General features: G+C 38.2%; 3 protein-coding genes across 9 annotated transcripts; all 3 read right to left on the reverse strand.

The window, feature by feature from the left end:
* Positions 1-1,296: 1,296 nt before the first annotated feature.
* Positions 1,297-18,560, reverse strand: LOC117433548 (TNF receptor-associated factor 1-like). Of its 2 annotated transcripts, none has more exons than XM_059010842.1 (7): positions 18,409-18,560; positions 6,946-7,059; positions 6,000-6,069; positions 5,081-5,422; positions 4,219-4,396; positions 3,262-3,410; positions 1,297-2,290 (listed from the first exon to the last, which is right to left on the reverse strand). In XM_059010842.1, the coding sequence occupies exons 2-7, from the start codon at positions 7,053-7,055 to the stop codon at positions 2,066-2,068; spliced, it is 1,074 nt and encodes a 357-aa protein (XP_058866825.1). In that variant the 5' UTR covers positions 7,056-7,059; positions 18,409-18,560; the 3' UTR covers positions 1,297-2,065. The 2 variants fall into 2 exon arrangements, with proteins under 2 accessions (XP_058866825.1, XP_033911756.3); XM_034055865.3 differs by lacking the exon at positions 18,409-18,560 and adding an exon at positions 10,733-10,960.
* On the reverse strand, positions 14,126-18,732 carry LOC117433608 (zinc finger protein 501-like). Its single transcript, XM_059010837.1, has 3 exons — positions 18,569-18,732; positions 16,578-16,958; positions 14,126-15,683 (listed from the first exon to the last, which is right to left on the reverse strand). The coding sequence occupies exons 1-3, from the start codon at positions 18,582-18,584 to the stop codon at positions 14,824-14,826; spliced, it is 1,257 nt and encodes a 418-aa protein (XP_058866820.1). The 5' UTR covers positions 18,585-18,732; the 3' UTR covers positions 14,126-14,823.
* Positions 18,733-19,654: 922 nt separating this feature from the next.
* Positions 19,655-24,697, reverse strand: LOC117434134 (zinc finger protein 501-like). Of its 6 annotated transcripts, none has more exons than XM_059010831.1 (4): positions 24,532-24,697; positions 23,816-23,917; positions 21,821-22,297; positions 19,655-21,403 (listed from the first exon to the last, which is right to left on the reverse strand). In XM_059010831.1, exons 3-4 carry the CDS (start codon positions 22,287-22,289, stop codon positions 20,445-20,447), a joined length of 1,428 nt encoding a protein of 475 aa, XP_058866814.1. In that variant the 5' UTR covers positions 22,290-22,297; positions 23,816-23,917; positions 24,532-24,697; the 3' UTR covers positions 19,655-20,444. The 6 variants fall into 6 exon arrangements, with proteins under 6 accessions (XP_058866814.1, XP_058866813.1, XP_058866812.1 ...); XM_059010830.1 differs by having other exon boundaries at positions 21,821-22,301; positions 23,728-23,917; XM_059010829.1 differs by having other exon boundaries at positions 21,821-22,301; positions 23,695-23,917.
* Between the last annotated feature and the right edge of the window lie 8 nt (positions 24,698-24,705).

Consider the following 24,705-nt stretch of genomic DNA (forward strand, 5'->3'; position numbering starts at 1 on the left):
AGCCCGGTAAAAAAATTCATGGACAGCAACATATTTTCACATAATACTGAGCAATGTTGGAAAAAGACATGCTTTCTCTAAACTCTGCAGGACTGATTTATTTTAACAGTGGGAGCAAGAATGGTGTTTGGGGTAAGCACGAGAGATCACAAAAACACCAAAAAGCCAGTGACGCTCAGAAAATCAGCGCTCAATTAATAAAATCATTTGTTGCCATGCAGAGACCTTTAAATGTTGTGCCTAGTTCAGCAAATCTGTACTTAGACATGTTCCCAGACTCACAAATTGCAAAGTATTCAGCATCAACATTGCTTTAGAAATTCAGATTGATTGATAACATGTGTTTCTATACCGCAATAGTGTGTTCATTTAAAATAGAAGAGAGTTGACAATGAAATGTTACTGACAGTGGTATTATTGATCAGCCACATGTGTGCAGTGTAATGAATGACGTTGCAATACAACGTTGTTGTGCATTTTGACTTTTAAAAAAAATGATGGACTTATATAAGTTGTTTTTTTTTGTAATAAAGTAGATGCCATAGCTTTAAGGTCAATGTGCAGTACCAAACAAAGCCTTTAGATTTGTTGTGTGATGAAAGTAAAAAAAAAAAAGGCAACTGTGTATGCTTTGCTGTTCTGCAAAATCAACTACAATGGATCTGTTTACAAAGTACTGGCTGCTGCCAAATCAGCCATCTACAACTACAGTACAATAAGAACCACCGGCGCCAAGAGAGAATCGGATTGTGAGCCCCATATCACAGTCTATCATTCTACAAAGTAATAAAGTGGAATAGCTGTAAGCCTTTGTCTTGTGTAGGTATTCACTTCAATTCAAGCCACTAAGATTTCAGCTTACAAAAGCTCTCTTATTTTGAAGACTCAGTGTTGACAGGTATGAAAGCCCAGAGAGGTATGGTACAGCGTATAGAAAAACATGGTCAACTTTGGTAAATGCAGAGCATACCCATGGGAAAAGCATGGGGAAAACTGCACAATTTTTGTTTGAGCTCGCCAGGCACTTGGCCAGTAGGGAGCACTGTTCTGAAGTGAGTAGAACCAGTCCCTGTCGGGTTTGCCTCCCTAATCCGCTTGGAATCCCTAGCGAAGACCGGCCAGGACACAAACCTGTGCTCCCCTGACCGTGTGACACCCTACGCAGCAGTGGTTTAACCAGGTGAGCCACTGGGGAAAACATAGTTAGATTCTTTTGTATACTATTATTATTTTACAAGAAATACATCTAGGCAAGGTCAGTATACTCTAAAGATTAAACTGTATGTCTGCACAGAGTTTTGGTGCAATAAATGTTTTTTTTTTTTAATAAATTATACCACATAGTTTTCAATACAAAATAATATTAATAATAATAAAAAAACAACATATAAATACTAAGTAGCTTAACACCTAGCTATGTCCAATGAACAATGAAGCCATTAAGGTACATTGGACGTGGTTAATGGACATTCAGTTATTATGGACACAATTTTACATTTGTCTTTAGCCACTTAGGCCCTAATTTACAAAGCATTTGCTCCAGTCAGTTTTACAGAAATGAGAAACACATACATTTGGCATGCTTACAAAACCTTGGATTTCATAACTTGTTTTAATATTAGTCAACTTTGTAGAATTAAAAAAACTGGAGTTTATTACCCTAATAGCATGTCATACCTGTCTCTCTGTTCTACACATCTGCTGTGTAGACAACATTGTTGTTGAGGGGCTGTCAGCCGATGTTTCTCCTTACTCCAGCTGTATCGTATGGAGCGCAGGAGGGGACCTGAGAGAAAAAATATTTATCTCGTGTGTGCAGGACAGGTATCTTGTGGCCACGAGATAGTAATACGTGTGCACGAGATATATATTTTTTCTCTCCTGTCCCCTCCCGGGCTCCGTAGTGTCATGCTGAACACTTTCAAAATAATCGACCAGAGAAGAAGCATTTTTATAAAATGTTTTTGTCTATAATTGAAAAACTACACTGAACTATAATTTAACTGAATTACTGTAGGTTGTTTTATACTTTGCCTCGGCTTTTAAAAAATCCCCAAACTGTAGCTTATCTCTCTGTTTTCCTGGTGTCGATGACAGCCTTGATAAACATGTTGTCATCCTTGATGAAGGTGCGACCGCTTGTCTGGAGCTGAGAGAGGGGGTAGAACTGAGGCAGGCCGCTCGCCGTGTTCTTCTCAGAGATTGGCCGTCGGAAGGGAGCAGAGTTCACAGGCTTGAAGGATGCGGAGGCATGTTGCTGAGTCTGCTGGTCTAAAAGCACAAACTCGACCTGCAAGGAAATCCCAAGCTAAAATCAACATGATGGCCTTTTGTAAAGCTCCTAAATTATGGAATGCTCTGCTTTCTTCTGTCAGGGTTTTCAAATCAAGATTGAATTTTTTTTTTTTTTTTTTAATTGAATGGTTTCATTGTTCATTGTGTGTGTGTGTGTGAAGTGCTTTGGGGTCCTTGTGATTAAAGGCGTTATAGAAATGTGAATTTCTATTGTAAGCAATTTTATTCCTCATATCCTCGAGCAATGCTGGCTTTGATGACCAACATCAAGATGATTATTGAGAGATTAACATTAAATATGGTTATGAATCTCATGTTTCGTAGCCAGGGTAGTCAGGGAAGAATAAAACTGAAATTATAAAAGCATGGCATTTATTTTTGAACTACGCTAGGGCAGCAGTGTGAAGTAGTGGTTAGGGCTCTGGACTCTTGACCGGAGGGTCGTGGGTTCAATCCCAGGTGGGGGGACACTGCTGCTGTACCCTTGAGCAAGGTACTTTACCTAGATTGCTCCAGTAAAAACCCAACTGTATAAATGGGTAATTGTATGTAAAAATAATGTGATGTCTTGTAACAATTGTAAGTCGCCCTGGATAAGGGTGTGTGCTAATAAATAAATAAATAATAATACACTGTATTTGAACTTCACTCTCCAAATACCCTAAGAATACAAAACAGGTTCACAAAGCTTTTTGGGCGTCTGCATTAAAATCTGTTTAGTCCAGGGGTCTCCAACCCTGGTCCTGGGGGGACCCCTATCCAGCAGGTTTTATCGGTGTCTTTACATCATCAGTGGCTAAAGATCTGGAACACCTGTTAATCTAGACTAATTAAGCCAATCATTGGTTCAATTAGGTAACTGAAAGATTGGTTGAAACGAAAACCAGCAGCCACAGTAGCTCTCCAGGAGCAGGGTTCGAGACCCCTGGTTTGGAGCATTAACATTGCAGGCTGGCATGCCCTCACCTTGTGTAGGAAAGGCCACTGAAGCATGAAGTCGTGTTCTCCCTGTAAGATGACCAGGAAGAGGGAGAGGTGGGATCCCTTCCCGGCTCCATCTCCATTGGGGTATAGCTTCATGCACAATCGGTACCCATAGCGGTCTGTGTAGAAAGCTGGGACACACAGACACAGGGACCAGAATTCAGTGCTGGATACGTATGAGCTAATGAGGTCAGGAGTTCTCAATACAATGCAAATTAAAGCATGCAAAACACAACACTGTATATGTTTACAAAGTGCATGTGATGCATAGTGGCCGACAGCTATGGACAAAAGTTTAGCATCGCCCTATAGAATTACCTAATTTTGCTTCATAAAGTCGAATGAAACCTGCTGAATAATGTTATGTTCACATATTGAATTAGATACTGCTTTGTAGTTTTCCATATACTTAACGAAAAACTGAAAAAAACTGAAATATGTGACATTTCGAAATCTAACATGAAATACTGTACTACGATTATGGCTTCCGGTAGACTTTTGCAACATCATTTAGTTGTTTCTTTGATTTACGTGATGTGAAATAAAATATCTTAATTATGTTCCTATAGTTTTCTTTTTTATTATGTCTCAATCCTAGAATTCTAGGTGATGCAAAACATTTGGCCATAGCTGTACAACTGAATGAATGAAACTACTACTGCACAGGATTGTATGCGGTGTTTCAAAACAGTAAAAACCTCCTATAGGATGCTTGTGATCTTTGTCTTTTGAAAAGCTTTGAGCTTAAATAGGCAAACAAGCCCACTCCTTCACTACATGTGCTGGAGCCCCAGCATTCGGTAGTTAAGCATACCATGCAACGTGATCTTGCTATCACGTACAGTCTAATCCCTCCAGGCAATGGTTTGTGTGTAAATCACAGATCGGATCTGCTTGCTTGTTTACCAGCCCCCTCTCCACCCCCTCCTCTGAACTCACACGGAGACTCGATTGCTGTGGTCTTGCCAGTCTGTGCAGCCCACAGTATCTGGTTCATGTTGCTGATTTTCCAAACGAAGCTTCCACTGTAGGACGTGTTCTCAGCCAGCAGGAGGCGTGATTCCATGTCTGAGATTAACAGATCCTTCAGGGCCAGGACCGTCTCCTGCTGCTGTAGCTGGAAGAGAGCAAATACAGATGATCCCAGGTGTGCCATAGATCAGCCATCATCATAGGCATGACTGTTCATATCCTCTCTATTTCTTTCAGGTGTGAAGTTAAGAAATGAAGTTAGTAATTTGGATCATTTTGATGTGTGGCGCTGATTGTCAATGGGGTGTGGCTGCCTCATTTAACCTATATAACATTGGCAATTAACTGCAGTGATTTAAAAGGCAGCTGGAAGTTAAAAGCTACGCTATGCATACTGGAATTTATTTGGAAATACAGCTATGGCCAAAAGTTTAGCATCACCTAGAATTTTAGGATTGAGACATAATTAATATATATAATTAATATATTTCATGTCAGAATTCAAAATATCAAATTGTTTTCATTTTTGTCAGTTTTTCATTAAGTATATGGAAAACTACACAGCGGTATGTAATTCAGTTTGTTAACGTAACATTATCAGCAGGTTTCATTCTACTTTATGAAACAAAATTAGTTCATTCTACAGGGTGATGCAAAACTTTTGGCCATAGCTGTAAACAAAATTGTATTGCTGTACCTCAATAACACAGAGGAAGACATGAGACGAAACATTGTTTAAGGTTTACCTTAAGGTTTAAGACTAATAGTTTGAAAGTATAAACAGTTTTACTACTAAGCACAATTCTCATAATACTGCTCGTGAGCCTACCTGCTTCTCCAGGAGAGCGATCCTCTCCTCACTCCTCCTCAGTCTCTCCCTGTCGCCCCATTGATCTCCCAGTCTCTCCAGCTCTCGAGTTCTCACAGCCAGGATGTTCTGCAGGATCGTCTGTCTGTCTTCAAGGGCAGAGGTCCGTCTGTCCATCCGGTCAATGAACTCCTGGGTCAGAGGACACCAGCCCCAGCCCCAGCTCCCTGTGTTGACCTTTGACTCCAGTACCTTGGTCAACTCTGCAAAGGCCGCCAGTAGCTCTTGTCCTCCCTTGCAGAGGGAGTCTTCCAGGAGAATGTGAAGCTTATCCTTTTTCTCCCAATCTTGTTTTCCAGAAGCCTGGGCAAAGTTAAAACTCCATTATAGCCAGAGTAGAATTTCAAACAAAGGTAAACTGGGAGTTGTATTAGGTGTAGACTTCTCGTTAGGCTTTCAGACTCAACACACTGTAACGCTCCACTACCAATCAAATTCATACCATTAACATTCTGGAAAGATGCAACACAACAGAAACGTAGGTTAAATAGGTGGAACATAAAGACTGACAGCTAATAACACATGTATTATCTTTAATCAAGTTCTGTCTGGATTTTTAAAAAGTGACTTCATTTCTTTCGCTATCAATATTGTTCCCCCCACCGTGATATTTTACAGTCCCACTTTACATTTAAAATTTTTGCAGAATACCAGAAGCAAGAGGGTAGCTTAGCTTCCCCTAAATAACTAGTCACACATTTTTTAGGGGAATTTAGAACACATTTATTGACATTCACCTCCTCTGACAGACACACAAATATGTTAACTAGAAACCTGTCACACACGTGTAGCGTGGTTGTACTCCCACATATAAATAATTAACAACTGCCTAGACTGGTACGACACTCAGTGTGGCAACAAATCATTACTGTGCCCTTACCTTATCCAGCGATAGGGAAGAGTCCTTTGTTCTCCCATTGGCACAGGCATGTAGTTCTGCAATCCCTTCCCTACAACAACCATAAAACAGCAACGCTTCAAACAATGATCTCACCTCCAGAAAGCAGAACAACAGAAGCATCTCCCCTAGTATTTTGCTGTTGATCCCTTTGTTTTCCTGCTACAACACTATTAGCCTTTTTTCATTTCAGACAGTTCACAATTTCAAAAAGCTGTCCCTGGTGACAAAGCATGCCAGTCAATGGTATAAGCATCTGCTTTGAGCTTCCCTGTCATTCACCTAACGACTGTCATGCTTTGTAGCCAGCGGCAAAGACACTGCTAAGGGGAACCCCGAGAATGTATAGATTATTAAAACAAATGTTGTAAAGTCAGTACAATGCAATAGTGCACAAGTGTTACCTACAGTGATTTGTCAGTGACAGTTGTGTCGACTGGGTTCATTGGGAATTAGTACTGATAATAGATATCATTTTTTCTTCCATTAAAATCAGTATGTTTTTTTGCTAACGTGTGCTTCTATCAAAACTGAAAAAATATGGATTATGGAACTTAGTCATTAGGCTACTTTGCTCCCCAAACCATGGTTCCAACTGTGGTATATAAGGAGGCTTGGTGGTCCAGTGGTTAAAGAAAAGGGCTTGATACCAGGAGGTTCCTGGTTCAAATCCCAGCTCAGCCACTGACACACTGTGTGTGACCCTGAGCAAGTCACTTAACCTCCTTGTGCTCCATCCTTCGGATGAGATGTAAAACAAACAAGGTCCTATTGCAAGTGACTCTGCAGCAGCAGTTGTGATGCATCGTTCACCCCCTAGTTTCTGTAATTCACTTTGGATAAAAGCGTCTGCTAAATGACTAAATAATAATATGTAACACTAAGCAGCCACACTTATGGCATCGGTACTTGTTTTGTTATACTGTACCCTTTAGGTTTCTCCACTAACTGGCTGTCTCGCAGCACCCCAGGGTCTGTGCCACCTTCTGCTCGACATTCTAGCACAGAGTCCTCAGGCTGTGGATAAAGGACACTCATCGATCTGTGGAAACCAGAAATGAATATCCATCAGCCACACAGTAGAGCAACCCCATTCTGCTTCATCCACAAAAGCATGGTCAACCTACAGCTATGCCAAATGTTTTGAATCGCCCTATACTAATATTGCTTCATAAAGTCAAAGGAAACCTGCTGAATAATGTTACGTTAACATATTGAATTGCATACCGTTTTGTAGTTTTACCCATATACATCATGAAAAACTGACAAATTGAAAAATGTGACATTTTAGAAATCTGTCATGAAATACTGTACGACTATTATGACTTCTGACTTTCTGCAAGATTAGTTTGTAGTTTCTTTGATTACATGATGTTTAATAAAAATCCAAATGATGTTCATATAGTTATTATTATTATTATTATTATTATTATTATTATTATTATTATTATTATTGTCTCAAACTTAAAATTTTAGATGATGCAAAACTTCTGACCATAGCTGCATGGTAGAAAATGTATTGCACATGTTCAAAAATACAGTTTTGTAACATTACAGTAAGTGTTTGTTTCTCATTTCATTTTAATTTACATTTAAAAAAAATGAAATTCACTCAATTTTAGCTGCCGAGACACATTCAATTCTCTCCCTGTGCTCTCTCTCTCAGCTACTGGAACCTGAGCTCAAGCATTAAACTTAATACTTGACTCAGGGATTAAATCTACAGTCTTTATTTTAGGACGCAGCCTAATGTACGGGATGACGCCAATGGAAAATGAAAGACCTACAGGAAAATAAGAAATAACTTTTAAGAAAGCTGTTATATTAAAAGTTTAAAAAAAGAGTTTAAAAAAATAGCTCCCCTTATCAATTTACTCATGTACCCAGTCAGCACTAAACAGGAAGGAGGTGATATAATGTGTTTAAAATAGACTCGTTTTTTTATCATTATAAATCTTAAAAGAGAAGTGCGATGATGACACACAAGCCCATACATAGCAGTTCCTTCTTTCCCATACAAACAGTATTGTATTTTAAAAGGTACCGTGCCTGATGCGTTAATAGTAAGACATGACTACTTCGTGTTGTACCGATTGTATTTCAGATCACTTAACTTCACGAATCAGGAGCCGTTTAAATTTGAAAGTTTTTGGCACAAGATTTAGTTTAGTAGATTTGCAGTTTTCATATTGTCCAGCAAAAAAGGCAGATCTTCAAAAATGTGCCAAAGAGTTAAGGACTACCTTTAAAAAAAATGTAGAAACCTTTCTAAAATACAAAGCAAGAGCTCATATGTACAATTAAAAAAAGTGTGCTTTCAATTTAGAAATCCGACGTTTCAACCAGCCTACACTCACAAAGGGTTCTTAAATGGTTCTTTGGATGTTGTCAAGGTTCTTTGAAGAACCTTTTCAAAATGGTTCTTTGAAGAACCAAAAAAAGTTCCCCTATGACATCGGTGCAAAGAACCTTTAATGGTTCTAGATAGAACCTTTTTTTCCAAGTGTGTAATGTCAACTGGAATAGAGTCCCACAAACGAGGAGCACAAGAGCAAAAATCTCTGGCTGCCGTTGATTGAAGGCAGTTTTTTGGAACTAGAAATTACGGATTTTCTGATCTCAAGGAACGAATAGGAATATAGGGAGCTGGTAATTCTGTAGAAACATCGGTGTTAGAATAGAGTCCAAAAATAACCCTTTTAATATAATATCATGTATAGTAAGGTGATGAAAATGACTTTTTTTAACATTTGAAACATCTACCTTTAACTAAACATAAGAAATGTATTTTTGAACCAATTAAGGGAGCAATTAAAAAGAAACCAAAGCTATCACTACAAAACCAAAGAATGTGCCACGTGTTTAATATCTAAATGGCAGGCGTGTATCGTAAAATAGAAACATTCTGTTCCTAAATAGCAGTGTTCAGTAACCCTGGTGTTTAGGTATTTGAAACTCTAAATAATTGTTAAACGTTATGTGTTTAATCTGCGCCGTTTATTGTTTAAATTTTAAACACCAGCCCTGTTATAAACGATCACAAAAGTTTAAAAAGTGTTACAAATCATAAATACCTCCAAGAGTTTACAAAATAAACACGGTGTTTAAATCCCAAACACATTTAGAATTATAAACGCGGTGGCGTGTTTGAAAATTGTGACAAATAAGTGTTTTAAAGTTAAACACTCGGTCTTACAGTGACGGCGGGAAAAAAACATTTAATTAGTACTTTTTAAAAAAGTACCAAATAAAAATAAACATGGTAACTGTGAGCAATAGTTAATGTTGACATGGCATAACATACATGTTTTCTTAGTTGATTCATTTGTTCTGTAGTACTTTATAACTTAAACCGATTACTACGTTGTACTGAATGTTGATTTGAATCCATAGATGACCCATTGAAGTTCTTGTGGGTTCAGATTTGACAAAAGGCGTGCACAGACCAGTAGTAAATGAAGAGGGCATTGAGTTTCAATTCCTTAAATGATTGATAGATGAGAAGACAAGTTTCGGGTTTAGTTTAGCAAAAATTACCCATTTGGAAAAGTACCGTCATTACCAAAAAAAGCACTGGGTAAATCACAGATACAGCTATGTCCAAAATGTTAGCATCACCTAGAATTTTAGGGTTGTGACATCATTTAATAAAAATAAACATAAAAAACTCTATATGAACATAATTTACTTTATTTAACGTCATGTAATCAAAGAAACTACACAAAGATCTTGCAAAAAAATCTGCCGGAAGCCATAATAGTACTAAAGTATTTCAGTTAGATTTCGAAATATCAAATTTTTCAATCAGTTTTTCGTTAAGTATGGCGAACTATAAAACAGTACGTAATTCAACAGGTTAACGTAAGCTCATCCAGCTGGTTTCATTCGACTTTATGAAGCATCATCTGTTAATTCTGTAGTGGTGCCCAGAATTTCAACATCATTACAACATTATTCCTGATACATAAAGGTTGGTATATGCAGTTTTTCCTGCTATTAGCTTAATTGACCTTTGTCAGTTTGTTCCAGTGCTTTGTTTAACAAGGTGGTCCACTATGAAAGGCGCTATATAAAATAAAAATTGATTGATTGATTGATTAAGAACACCACGCAGTACTGAGCAGTTGATTCTACACTATAACCAAACGAGCTCATATCACATTGCAGTTAAGAGTCGCGGTAGTTATTCTTGGTAAGTTAGAACAGCTTCAAAGGAAAAATAAACAAACACTTGACCTAACTAATCAAGAGCTGAATCGTGTACTCAAATCCGGGGGCGGTTAAGCGGATTTGCCCCCTGTTCTGTTCACACACAAACAGCTATGGCCAAATGTTTTGTATCACCCGCCTTCATAACTAAGTTTGCTTCATAAAGTCGAATGAAACCTTCTGAATAATGTTGAGTTAACATACCGAATTGCATATCGCTTTGTAGTTTGCCATATATTTCCTGAAAAAACTGAAAAATTGATTACATAGTGTTAAATACAAGATCTAAATTATATATATATATATATATATATATATATATATATATATATATATATATATATATATATAAAGTATGCCTCAATCCTAAAATTCTAGGTGATGCATAACTATTGGCCATAGCTTTACTAACATCTTGTGGTTAACGACATAAAATATATCACTTAACACTCACTGTCACAAGCTTCAGAGACAATACAACAAGTTAAGATATTTCAGGAACTCACCTCTGCGTTCAGCACGACTCTCAGCTTTTGTTCGGTCACCGCGCGCAACTGACTTATATTTGAGTTTCACCAGGAAATTCCAGACTGCTTCAGAAAGTTTAAAAGAGAACCATCGACATTTCCCTTTCCCGTGACACAACGCTTGCGAATCTTTCACTCTCTGTTTTAGTTTCACCTACAAACCAGCGCATGTACACTCACTGTCATGTGTCAGGGGGGAGGTCGTGGGTGGGTGAATGCTACCGTTCAATATGTTTGAAATGAAAGGTTTCACTCCTAACCATGCTCCAAACCACACAGATTTAATGAATAACTCACCAAACCATCTTACAAAATATATTTCTTTTTTGATTCAAATACATTATATCTTATTTTACACAATTAACACGAATCCTAGTATTTCTATTCATGTGACCGCCTGTTTTTAAATGCAGGACGTGTTGGTTAGCGTCTCCTTGTGCTGGGATTCATAGTTAATAATAAAAATAAAAATAACAGAAAGGGCATTGAAGTTCAATCAAATGGTTTATTCTTTACTATTATTATTTATTTCTTAGCAGACGCCCTTATCCAGGGCGACTTACAATTGTTACAAGATATCACATTATACATTATTTCACATTATACAGATATCACATTATTTTAACATACAATTGTACATTTATACAGTTGGGTTTTTAGTAGAGCAATCTAGGTAAAGTACCTTGCTCAAGGGTACAACAGCAGTGTCCCCCACTGGGGATTGAACCCACAACCCTCCGGTCAAGAGTCCAGAGCCCTCACCACTACTCCACACTGCTGCCCTTTACGTTTTCAGTGATGGAAATAAGACTCCCATTGCATAGCCGTTAGATCCATTCCTGGTTTTACTGAGTATAAGACATACCTGAGCTGGTTACCTATACATTGCGGCTAACCAAATTTCTATAACACCTTATTTCCATCCCCGTGATTGATGAGACACGGATAGATTGAAACATCTTGCCAAACATCAGCTCTCTGGCACCATCTGGTGGATATCTATTAGAACAACATTTAAACCGTAGAGGGTGGTCAAAATAAAAATTGTAGCGCTACAAAAGAAAACTGCCTTTAATAAAAAAAATAATGGTGTTCATGCCAACTTTTCTTTCATGTCTGTTGTTAAACTCAACAACAGCTTAGAAAATTTCACTGAATGCCAAAGGATATTTCATTATGAAAACAGATTTAGATTGTGTTGAGAGAACCCGTTGTCTGGAAGTAGGCCTAGTCATGACTCACGGGAAGATGGCTAACATTTGAAAGTACAGTAACAACATTGCCTGGGGATTTTTTTATATATATAAATCATTGAGCCTCACACATGCCACCTTTGTGTGAAAATGAAAGCTATTCAAAAGCATTAAAAGAAAACAGAATCATAATCTTGTCTCGTCGTGTGGGGGACCAGTCAATCTACTGTTTGAATAAAAAATAAAATAAGCAAAAAATAAATGAATGAATACATAAATGTATATATGAAACCAAAAGCCTTTAAATTGGTTAATGCTAACATACAGTGAACTAGTTTTGACTTGCTTTTACAGCTTGGTTATTTAAAACTATATATATATTATTTGAACGTTTTGAAAGCAAATAGAAAGCACAGCAGACGTTAAACATCAAACTAGCTGCTTCTAACAAAGAACTGCAGCACTCCCATCCCCCTCCCTCTCTGACAAACAGGCAAACTATTGAGATAAGGTTACAGGAAGTGCACACTGGTCACACTGGTTCTGGATAGTGCAATGCACTTTCAAAGCAGTTTTATGGTTTAAGAAACAAATAGATTGATTGCTGTAAAAATCCTACAGTGAAGCTATTCTCTAATTTCTGTGAAACTGACAGCTTATATATATGTATTAGGTTACAGATGTCTTTTACATACAAGGTTACCAAGTAAATCTGTGTGCCAACATAATCATATTGTATTTGCATGTGGTTAGATTATAGCTGTGACTGAATTCATTATGTGAGCTTACTGTCGTTTGGACAGACCAGTACAATCCTCAATCTCTGTAAAGGGTTTAGTCTGAGAGCTCTTACCTACCTCCAGAGCTCTGATTCACTGGCACTCTAGCATGTCTTTCAAGATGCTCATACATTTCAAAAAGTCCCAGATGATGACACTTCTTGAAGGTCAGGGGTCAGTTTGAAAAACTGGATAGAAGTGATCCGGATTTTGTAATTCTATATTTTGTGATCGAGATGACTTTTATCTGGATCATTTTGTTCCGGTTTCATGTCACTGGTGGATTACATCTATCCACATAACAAATAATTACGATTATGAAATCCAGTTTTTGAATAGGCTATATATATATATATATATTTAAAGAGGCCTTATATATGATATCTACATCACTTTTAATGTTAGTCCACATATAACGCATGCAAATAATGGTTATTTTATTGATGTCTACTTAGCAGAAATTAAATAACTAAATCTAAATGGAATAAAAATAAAACTTTCTAAAAAAAGGATTGTGTTTTTAGCCATCTTCATCGTCTTCCTCTTCGGACGGGAGTCCAGCATCTCTCAGACCAGCTTTAACCACTAAATACGTGTTTCCCTTTTTGCTTGCATGGATACAAAACTTAAATATGTAAATATTCTAACACTCTATTTGGACGTAGAAGCGTGTTTTTGCTATGACAATTCAAACAAAATATCAATGTTCTATGATCATTTAAAAGCTAAATCTACCTCCGCAGTAGGATCACAATACTCCTGGTATTATCAAAGTAATCCTGATCGCCTATTTAAATTCTGAAAAAACAAATTGTGATTAATAGCGCGATCGGATTACCAAAACGAAATCCGGATCACAGTAATCCCGATCGCATTTCGATGTTTTGAAAAACCCAATTGCACAATATAATCCAGATCAAAACGCGGAAATCGGCCCCAGGAGATTCCCTGATACCCAGCTCTTGAGCCTCTACCAGTTTTGTTTGAGACAATTCCTGATCGGTTATTTATCATGTCATCAAAGAGACTACTGCAAATAAGTCTGCCAAATTAGTACAGTATATAAAAATAAAAAAATCTTTTAAAAAGTCACATTTCTCCAATTTTTGCTAGTTTTACGTGAAGCATATGGAAAACTACAAAGCGGTATGTAATTCAATATGTTGGTGTATGACGTTTGAAAATTTTACAACTGTCAATATTGCTAAGATTTTTAAAAAAGTACTTTTGAGGAATCTTAAAACATTAGAAGGGTTGATTGGTGTTCTTAAATGAGGGGGTTGCAATGATGCTGACGCTGGAGAGTAATTCTCTCTCCCTCTCTCGTCTATATTTGATAGAATGAGATACAAATGTGTGTTAACACACCAGTTTAAATAAATACACGCACACAACAGTGATCACATTAAAAGGTTTACTGTAAGGGAATTCAATAAAAGCACTGGGTCTGTATTGGTGAATAGCAAAAGGACAGAAAACTCAACTTCTGATTACAATATGCAGCCAATTCAATTAAACTGTGATTCTATTAAGCACTTTTAAAAGTATATACAAAACCATGCATGAACTACAAAAACCTTTATGTAAATACTAAAGACCTACAGTGACTCAAGTAAGTATTCAACCACCCTTACTGGCTTCCAGCACTTGGTGTGGGACATCTGTGCTTAAAAAAATAAAAATAGCATCCTAGCCACTCATCTCTGCATTGGTAGTAAATGGATGTAATTTGGAATGGCACTGTACTCCAAAGTTGGCTCTTCCAGTCCTGGTCTTTGTTCCAACCCTGTTCTAGATTGTTTAATTGAACCAATTAAATCTCCACCCAGACCCTGAAAATTCTAGAATGCCAATTTGGAGTAAATCATTTCTGGTAAATAGCTAGAATTTGGCCTTTGTTTAAAATATGAGTTTTAAAAACGCATGTTCAAAAATAGGAGTTTTAAAATTAAATTAAAAATGTTTTTGTTTAAAATAGATTTTTGAAGCAGGGACAGCAAGATATTTAACAATCAAAATCAACTTATTCCGGCAACAAAATATCCAATCCACGAGCCTCCCAAACCAGCAGAGGGGGATTCTGTATTCACCTTTGGCATCAGCACCTGTGAGTTTTGCGCTGGTATGAATAGGTAAACCTCTTGCCACATTCGTTACAGTGATAGGGCTTGTCGCCTGTGTGAATCCGCTTGTGCTTTTTCAGGGCCCCCAGTTCCTTGAAGCACTTCCCACAGACAGCACAGCGATAGGGCTTCTCTCCTGTGTGAGTGCGCTGGTGGATGGTCAGCTGCTTGGAGGTTCGGAACTTCTTCCCACAGTCTGCGCACTCGTACGGAGTTTCTCCGGTGTGGATCCTCTGGTGGGTTTTGAGAGCGTTGGATTGCTTGAACCCTTTCCCGCAGTGAGAGCAGTGGTAGGGCGTCTCGCTCGTGTGCGTCCGCTGGTGGGCCCTAAGCGCGCGGGACTCGATAAAGCTCCTCCCGCATTCGACGCAGTGAAACGGCATCTCTCCGGTGTGGCTCCTCTGATGGCTTTTCAGGTGCTCCGATCTGGTGAACGTCCTCCCGCACTCGCTGCACTGGTACGGCCGCTCTCCTGTGTGAATGCGCTGGTGGATTTTGAGGTTTCCAGACTCCCGGAAGCTCTTCCCGCATTCCGCGCACTGGTAAGGGGTTTCGCCCGTGTGGATCCGGAGGTGTCTTTTAAAAGTGCAGGAGTTTCCGAAGGTCTTTCCACACTCGCGGCACTGCAGGGAGGCTGCGGCGCTGTGTGTTAGCTGGTGGTTTGTAAGGCCATCCAGCGAGCTGAAGCTCTTGCTACATTCGATGCAGCAGTACAGGGTGTCCTCGGTGGAGATTTGCTCTCCGTGGGTCTCCTGGATATGCCTCTCCAGGTACTCCTCCCCAGTGAAATAGATCTGGCAGCGAGGACATGGGTAGGATTGAGGTTTTTGGTCCACTGCATGTGAAAAGAGAAAGAAAGAGGTGTACTGTATTGATGGCTCAGTTATACATACAAGTAGTCACATACTTCCCCTGCCCCTTGCTGTTAAAATTAGAGCTATCAATAGCAAGAAAGTGTGTCACCATCTCCACTCTCAATATTGTATTACCAAATGTCAGTGTTAATGTGTGGCCGTACTGTTTTGCATTACAGAATGGTTACCAAGTTCTCAGCTGGATAATCAATGTAATTTTGTACATACTGCATGTTTGGCCCTGTGCTATCATATACCCCATGTTCTGATACACACTCAAAACTTGTGCTAAACTGTCCTGAGAAAAGTTGACATACTAAGGATTCCTGAACTTGCACATTTAGCCTATTGATTGTACCAAACTCTGAATCATTCTAGAAACCAACATTCCCAGTACGTTCACACATACTTCAATATAGATTCAAGGATTCACAAAAAAAAAAAAAAATGTACTACAGAATGTGCTTCCCCAAGGACAAACCTTCTTTAGAATCATATGGTGGCAATAATTATTTAATACTGATTTAACTTTCAATGACAAATATGTCCAATGGAAATGCGTATGTTTTAAGAAGTTAAAAAAAAAAAAAAAAAATTATTTATTTCAGCAGATCTTTATTAAAATGACAGCTTCTGGATGGCTTGTCATTGCACCTACAAGCTCTTTGCACAAGTCTGGGACACTATTCTCAATAAACAGTTTCAACAGTATGTTTCCCTACCTTCTTCAACTTCACTTGCATGTATAAACATGTATAAAGTGAATGTATAAAGTGTGATGGAGACATCTTTCCACTGTAGCCCCTGGTTGATGTGAAGAAGCATCCAATCATTAAACGTGACCAATCCTTCCGATGGAAGTTTATTTTACTTACATGCGGATGAGAACTCCTCTTGATCCTTGACGACTAAATCTTCCGTTGAGGTTTCTCCTCTAGGAATCAAGTTCGGAGGAGGGATCGGAAGTTGTTCCTGTTCAGATTTTTGCTCCACTTTAAAATTCGCATGCAAGCTTTTAGAGCCCTTGGTTTTAATCTTGTGGTGGGCAGTTTTTAGAACGGGGACAAACCCCAGTTTGAAGACATCCTTCGCAATCGAGTCAGATTCCAGTACAAGGGCCTCCTTGTGAATCGGGGTATATTTTGTAAACAGTTTTGTAGCAGAAAATCCTGGCTCTGGAACAGACTTTTCAACCTGAACGTGCTCCACCTTCAAGCCGTCCATTGCATCCAGGAGATACAACGCGTCTTCTGTGCCTGTGTCAAAAAGAAAAGTCAACCCTTGTTTCAAACCATCCCTGCTGAGTTTCAAGCTTGTTATAAAAACACCAGGTCCCGCAGCTTTACATTCAATATGTACAGCAGTGTGGCTTTGCAGCTCTGGCAAGAAGAACATCATTTTAAAAATCGATGTTGAACCAGATTTTTAAAAAAAGTTACTACCTCGTTTTGTGCGTTTTAAAAGAGATCTAGAATAAAAGGACCACGCTTTATGGCAAACCTACTGTTATTCCAAATGCTGCAGGAGTCATATTAAGATTCTAAAGGTCCCTCGTTTTAATGTCACTGAAAAGCACGCCCAAACAAGTTTCCCCAAGAGCTTCCAAGTTTGGGTTTTATTAATGAAACTGGGGGTCCAGTTAGCCCAAATTGTATCTTGTTCTGCTTTAATTTGGTAACGTTGTGCATTCTTCAAATTATACTGCTGATAGTTTATTTATTAACTAGATGTGATGTCTTTAAAAAAAAAAAAAAAAAACAGTTAAAATCCTACTTGAATTTATTTATTTATTTATTTATTTATTTATTTAAAGCTGTCACGGTTTATGTACAACGTCAGTCAAAACCAAAGAGTTCAGTGTGCTGTATTATGGTATAACATTATACAGTATAATAGTTTTTGGAATACCGACTCCCAATATAGTATGGTTTGTGTACAGAAATTGAATTCCCCCATTCACAGCATCTGTACTGTATAAAGAGTGTTTCTATACCAATAGTGGGCAGCAGTGTGGAGTAGTGGTTAAGGCTCTGGACTCTTGACCGGAGGGTTGTGGGTTCAATCCCAGGTGGGGGACACTGCTGCTGTACCCTTGAGCAAAGTACTTTACCTCGATTGCTCCAGTAAAAACCCAACTGTATAAATGGGTAATTGTATGTAAAAAATAATGTGATATCTTGTAACAATTGTAAGTCGCCCTGGATAAGGGCGTCTGTTAAGAAATAAATAATAATAGTACTACTAAACTTCGTTTGATTGTGACAGTAACATGATTAAGCGGTTATTTGTCAGGGCCAGATTTGTTTAACTTACAAATAATGCATCGCAAAAATACGCTTAACAAGTATGTAAATCGGCTTCCAAACTAAAATGATGGCTTTATAAAAATTAAAAAGTCACACCCACTACGATCATGATATACTCGAGTCACACCACCTATCTTCCCCAAAGTTAGGACGACAGTTTGCGCAGAAAGTATATTGCTTTAATACCCCGTATGTGGGTCTGGTTTTATTTATGCACTAATGTAATTAAACCGAGCTAGTTCTGGGGTGCATTGTGTAATAAAATATACCTTACAATATTAACAGCATAGCAGGGCTTCAACACACAGTTAAGTGCAGCTATAATTTGTACCTACCTATGTAGCGAAATACCTTGACAGCTCATGCTGTGCTCAGTAAACATGTTTATAAGAGAACTTACGGGTTTGCCTGGTCCCGACTTTCTGTGGCAGCGTAAAATTCAACGAGATTAAAAAAAAAAACCACAAAACAAAACAACAACAACCTAGCAAATCACAATTCGGACAAAATGACCTGTCCTTCCGGAACAAGGTTACAAACATGTGACTAACATACATGACCATCGCTGCGTATCATTGGCAGGATTCAGGCAGAGCAGAGTGCCTCGAATTGTGATTGGCCAGTTTTATCCGCTGCTAAGTTACCCAGTTTAGGGGTGAAGCTGGCGCCATTTTGGCTCCATGGTGCAGCTACACCTACACTTGTTAAGAGCCTGTAAGAACCAACATGGCAAAGTCAGAGCTGCAGTTTCATACCCCACTCCTCCGAATCCACAAACCTAACTTAACGACTGAACGAGCGGTTTTTTTTATTTTTTATAAAAACGTTAGTTTATTTTTAATCTAACTCTCAAGTCACAGTCACATTGATTATATATATATATATATTATATATATATATATATATATAGATCTCTCTCTCTCTCTCTCTCTCTATATATATATATATATATATATATATATATATATATATATCACTTAAAATGAACACCCTTTTATAAAAATGACCAACAAAGCATTTTCACAGTATCATCTAGTTCAGTTTTACTCAATTACAAGATACCTAGACAAAACAAAACAAATACATAAGTCAAATAATGGCGTTAGTTTTAATCCAACCATACTAACAAATCAAACGTGATAAAACGTTATAAGTTAACTTATACAGAGGTTTACAAATCTGTACTCGATTTAGCACACACACCAATGCAAAACCAACAAGAAAGCAACCTTACATAATCATTTTAAACAGTTTCTTTAACAAAAGCATTGTGAATTAACTCACTCCAACATCTACCAATTGTAGAACCTTATATATATGTACATATTGACTTGTTTTTTTTAATGTATTATTTTGAAAGTTTATAGACTAAATTGTGCTCAGCAAAGTTGTTTTTCATGTGACCTGTTAATTCCCAAGTCATTTATGGGGCTTTACCTGATTATCCAAAAAAAAAAAAAAAAAAAGTTTCAAAATGTTCCGTTTTTCTTTCTTCCAAATGGTCACTTTGTTATTTTCACAGTGAAATACTTTAAATTTAGAAGTAGCAGATTTAAAACAAAAATAGTAATTTAATCATGGTGTAGTTTTATGCTTTGCTAATATATATATATATATATATATATATATATATATATATATATATATATATATATATTCGACAAGGTGATGTTACACTGGGATATTTTGCTTAGTTTCCAAACAACATCTAAACCAGATTTTTGCAATCTATTAAAAAAAGAAAAAAGCAATCGCTCAGATTCCCCAAAACTGCACATCCAGAACTTGGAAATAATTCTGATAAGTGCTACTATATTCATGCACAAGGACAGCTTCCTCCACATGAAGACATGAAGGATGGGAACATCTGTATGTTCAGGCTCTTATTGAAGACAAGCCCTGCTATCTTTCACACTGAACCAAAGGGCAAAACCACCATATTTCATGGGTTTATCAGAAATTGATTTATCTTTACTGTCAAATTCTCTTCCATACAAATTGTTGCCTTCTGCACATACAGTATAATATAGGGCTGTGTTTTCACATCGTTTCATGAACATTTTAATATTGTAAATACTCTATTCCATACATTCTAAAATTATGACATTTGAAATCAAAACACATTATTATACTATTACAACTGAAGACGGGCAACAGCAGCTACTTTTAATCCAATGCATTAGGTTCCAAATTAAGGTACATAACTAAAACTGTAGCAATTCCTCCCTAACCCACAGAAGCACCAGCACCAATGCGATACTCCCTTTGGACCAACAACTTTGCACAGCTAGGACACAGACTTGTGCTGGAAGACTCGCCCTGCACTCCAAGCAGCTGTGCTTTTACCAAATGAGCATTGTTTAACACTAAACTTAAGTCATTTATGTAAAAACACTCTGATGCTTTTAAAAGATGAACCAGCTTTTAGTCTTGCATTTAGTTCAGCGACTTGTCTCTTTTGTGGGTTCGCTGGTGAGTTTTCAGGGTGCCGGATTGCCCGAAACTCTTTCCACATTCAATACAGTGATAGGGTGTCTCTCCTGTGTGAACTCTCTGGTGTTTCACAAGATCTCCCAAATGTCTAAAACTCTTCCCACAGTCCGTACACTGGTGTGGGGTCTCCCCTGTGTGAATCCGCTGGTGTCTTTTAAGGTTCCCGGAATCCTTGAAACGCCTCCCACAGTCAGTGCAGCGATACGGCGCCTCACCTGTGTGAATGCGCTGGTGTTTCTTAAGGTGCCCAGACTCTCTGAAACTCTTCCCGCAATCGATACAGCGATACGGGGTCTCTCCTGTGTGAATTCTCTGGTGCGTTTTCAGATCGCCCAACTGCTTGAAACGCTTCTCGCACTCATTGCAGTGATAGGGAGTCTCTCCTGTGTGAAGTCGCTGGTGCGTCTTAAGGTGTCCCAAGTCTCGGAAACCCTTCTCACATTCGGTACAGTGATACGGCCTCTCACCAGTATGAACTTGTTGGTGTTTTTTAAGGTCTCCTAACTGTTTGAAAGTCTTGCCACACTCAGCACAGCGGTAGGGAGCATCTCCAGAGTGATAACGCTGGTGAGTTTTAAGAGCTCCCAGCTGCTTGAATCTCTTGCCACATTCGGCACAGTGATAGGGGGTCTCCCCTGTGTGGATTCGCTGGTGCGTTTTCAGAGCTGAAGACTGAGTGAAACTCTTCCCGCATTCATTGCAGTGGTGCGGTTTCTGTCCCGTGTGAATTTGCTGGTGCTTTTTCAGTTTGTCAGAGTCTCTGAAACTCTTCCCACAGAGAGCGCAGGGAAAGGGGTGCTCTGTGTGTCTGTTTTGGATATGCTTCTCAAGGTGCTGTTCCCCAGTGAAATATATCTTACAGTGAGAGCAGGGGTAAGATTGACATTCTTGATCCACGTTTCCTGCAAGACCACGTGTGAGAGAAAAAAAAGTTAGAGCACAAGAACCATACTGGCTTTTCTCGAACGTGAATAGCGATCACACACTCCAAAGCTCTACAACGGCAGACAAACTGAAAATTGAGAAATCAGGACTGTGGTTTTGACTTAATGCATGCAATGACACTACTGCAGAAACCCTTTGAAACGTGTAAGCATCTACAAAACACAGTAAAACCAGAACCATCAAAGTATGCATGCAATGGGAGTCTAATGCACTGGATATTTGTACCAAAAAATGTAATCAGCTACAGTACTATTGGTACTACTCCATGTACAACGCCTAAGCTGTACCAAGGTTGGCAGATCACACTGTAACGAATCCCATTATTACACCTTAAGATAAAAGACAGTCAGTGCAATTCACTTGACTTTACTTACCTTTGGTCTCGGATGTCTCTTGATCTTGAGACTCACAGACGCTCCCGCCAGCGCTGTGGAACGAGGTTTCTCTTGGGTGAACTTGCTGGTGATTTGAAAGGGCGTCTAAAGAACTAAAACTCTTCCCACAATCAATGCAGCAATACAAAGTGTCCCCAGTATGCATTTGATCTTGGCGCGTGTCCTTTCCGTTCTCCTCTCCCTCTACAAGACAGACAGATCCATGCTCACGGATATTCTCTTCAAAGTCAGAGTGCAGTTCAGGGATTTCCTTAACATGGAAAGATTTTAGTTCTGGGTCCTCTTTAATGTGGATAGACCCGAACGCACGGACATCCCTTGCAAAGAAGTGTGATTCTAGTATAGGGTCCACCTCTTTATCTGGAACAGGAGTCTTCTTTCGAAATGGCTTTGGTGGTGTTGCACACGCCTGCCCAAGGACCTCCTCCTTGATGAGATCACACTCCATCTTCGACCCTGTCTTCAATAAAAGCATACAGTTGTTAACACACTTGTTCTATGAAGAGGGTTCGGCGCTCACTAATATAAATACACTTCGGCTAATTTATGTTATAGATATGAGGCAGAGCAACCGGAACTGAAAAGCAGCTCCTGAACTCACAATCAAAAGGAACAGACTAATAAATACAAATGTAATATATAAATAAACTGTTTTTCTATGCCGTTTTAATAATAATAATAATAATAATAATAATAATAATAATAATAATGTTTTTGACCCTTTAAAATGTTAAGTAGTAGCACTGACCTTATTTAAAATAAATAAAAATAAAACTACTGCATTAAACCATGTTAAAAGCATAACGCCACGCACAGATAAATGATAGTAAAAAGCGCATTAGCTAAAGCGTGGGAATCGCTGCGTTACAACTAACCGCATCCTTACATCATCCCCATGGCAACTACACACGCACGTAGCTTTTGACGCCAACACAAAAAGTGCGCATTTTGTTTTAACAATCTGTGTATACCAGTCCACTAAACATTACACACACCATTTTAATATTATTGTATTATTATTTAGCAGACGCCCTTATCCAGGGCGACTTACAATTGTTATAAGATATCACATTATTTTTTACATACAATTACCCATTTATACAGTTGGGTTTTTACTGGAGCAATCTAGGTAAAGTCCCTTGCTCAAGGGTACAGCAGCAGTGTCCCTCACCTGGGATTGAACCCACGACCCTCCGGTCAAGAGTCCAGAGCCCTAACCACTACTTCACACTGCTGCCCATTCAATAGCTTGAATCTCATCGTTCTTCCAAAACAGTGACACAGATAAGTCAAATATTACCACAACCAGAACTGTGTTGATAGACAATAATAGTAACGTTTCGCTAGCTGTGCCGCCAGCTTAGTTCTACTGAGGAACATTGAAGCTTTTAACAAATCATATGGGAAAGAATGCGCGCAAGATGCCGAGTTTGTGTGGTAGTGAATAATAATAATAATAATACATCAGATAACACAACAACTAGCTCCATCGGCTATAAAGCTAAATAAATACTTTGTAGACAGCTGTTTAATAGTATTTATCAATATATTCTTTATCAATGTAAATGCTGTACATGGTATTTTTTTGATTTATTTTTTACAAAACAATTTTTTTAAAGTAAATTAAACGATGTTTGTGGGACACCACTCACTACCCGACATTGTTGCAAACTTTAAATAACCAGTAGACTATAAATATGTAACCTGCTTCAATATTTGACGTAGTTGTTAAATTTGATTCATTTATCCATATAAATTCTTCATACTTTGTGATGGTGGTCCACTATGAAAGGCGCTATATAAAATAAAGATTGATTGATTCTATCCCCCCCCCCAAAACACACACACACTACCTTGATAGTAATCCACAGCTTCAATACACCTACAGCATTAACCACGCTCCATTCATTCACGTCTGTCGTGGTGATAACTGTATAACGTTTCATTCAATTACATTAAACATAAATAAATAACGTGCAGATTCGTTGAACTCTTTCTATCCCAGTTCTCCAGATTCAGACACATTTGTAACTGCCCACTCCTGCCTCTTGTCTGTGGACTCTAGTTCCGTTTGACCTGGGGAATGAAAAGAATTATATCGACCAGTGTCCGGATACGCCTCGTTCTTCAAACCAAACGGAAGACAGTTCCGCTCTATCAGGCAAAGTAAAAGCATATTCGTTTTTAAGTTAAAATGGTTTAGTTTTTAATATTAGCGGTGTAGTTTTCCGGTGCTGTTCCCGATTAAAAATAGGTTTTATTTAGCTAGAAAACCATGTTGAAATGTACCAGTTTAATTAAATATTAATTTAACGTAGCTAGCTTTTAGTACTAATGTGTGAACCAGTAGTTGGTTATAATTCAAGCCAGGATTGTGCATTTCAATAAAATAGCAAACATCACGTTATTCAAATATACGAAAATGTCATTTATATTCACTCACAGTGCATTTTATGAATTATGAATTATGTTCTTAACAAACGTATATGCGTTTATATTTTCATTGCAAAAATCTCAGCGTTATGTGAGTCAAATTGCACATAACCAAAACAAATAAATACAAGTACGCAGTGTTGCTTTAAAAATACATTACAAGCGATTATATATATATAAAAAAATACAAGCTGCATATTTCACAGACACCATATTCTTAATGTTAATGAATTAAAAATGTGGGGAAAGTAGGCTACCTGTGATTCCAATGTTTCCTGCCACCGGGAATAACTATCCACATCTCTCTGTCCTCTATGACTCTCAGTTGGTTTTGCCGACAAACGACTCCAGGAGATTACCTCTGCAAAGACTCCTCAAAGCTGATTGTGAGGAAGAACTGGGCACAGCTCGACAACGCTGATATACTCCTC

The sequence above is a fragment of the Acipenser ruthenus genome, chromosome 41 (assembly GCF_902713425.1).
Source record: "Acipenser ruthenus chromosome 41, fAciRut3.2 maternal haplotype, whole genome shotgun sequence".
Taxonomy (NCBI): Eukaryota; Metazoa; Chordata; class Actinopteri; order Acipenseriformes; family Acipenseridae; genus Acipenser; species Acipenser ruthenus.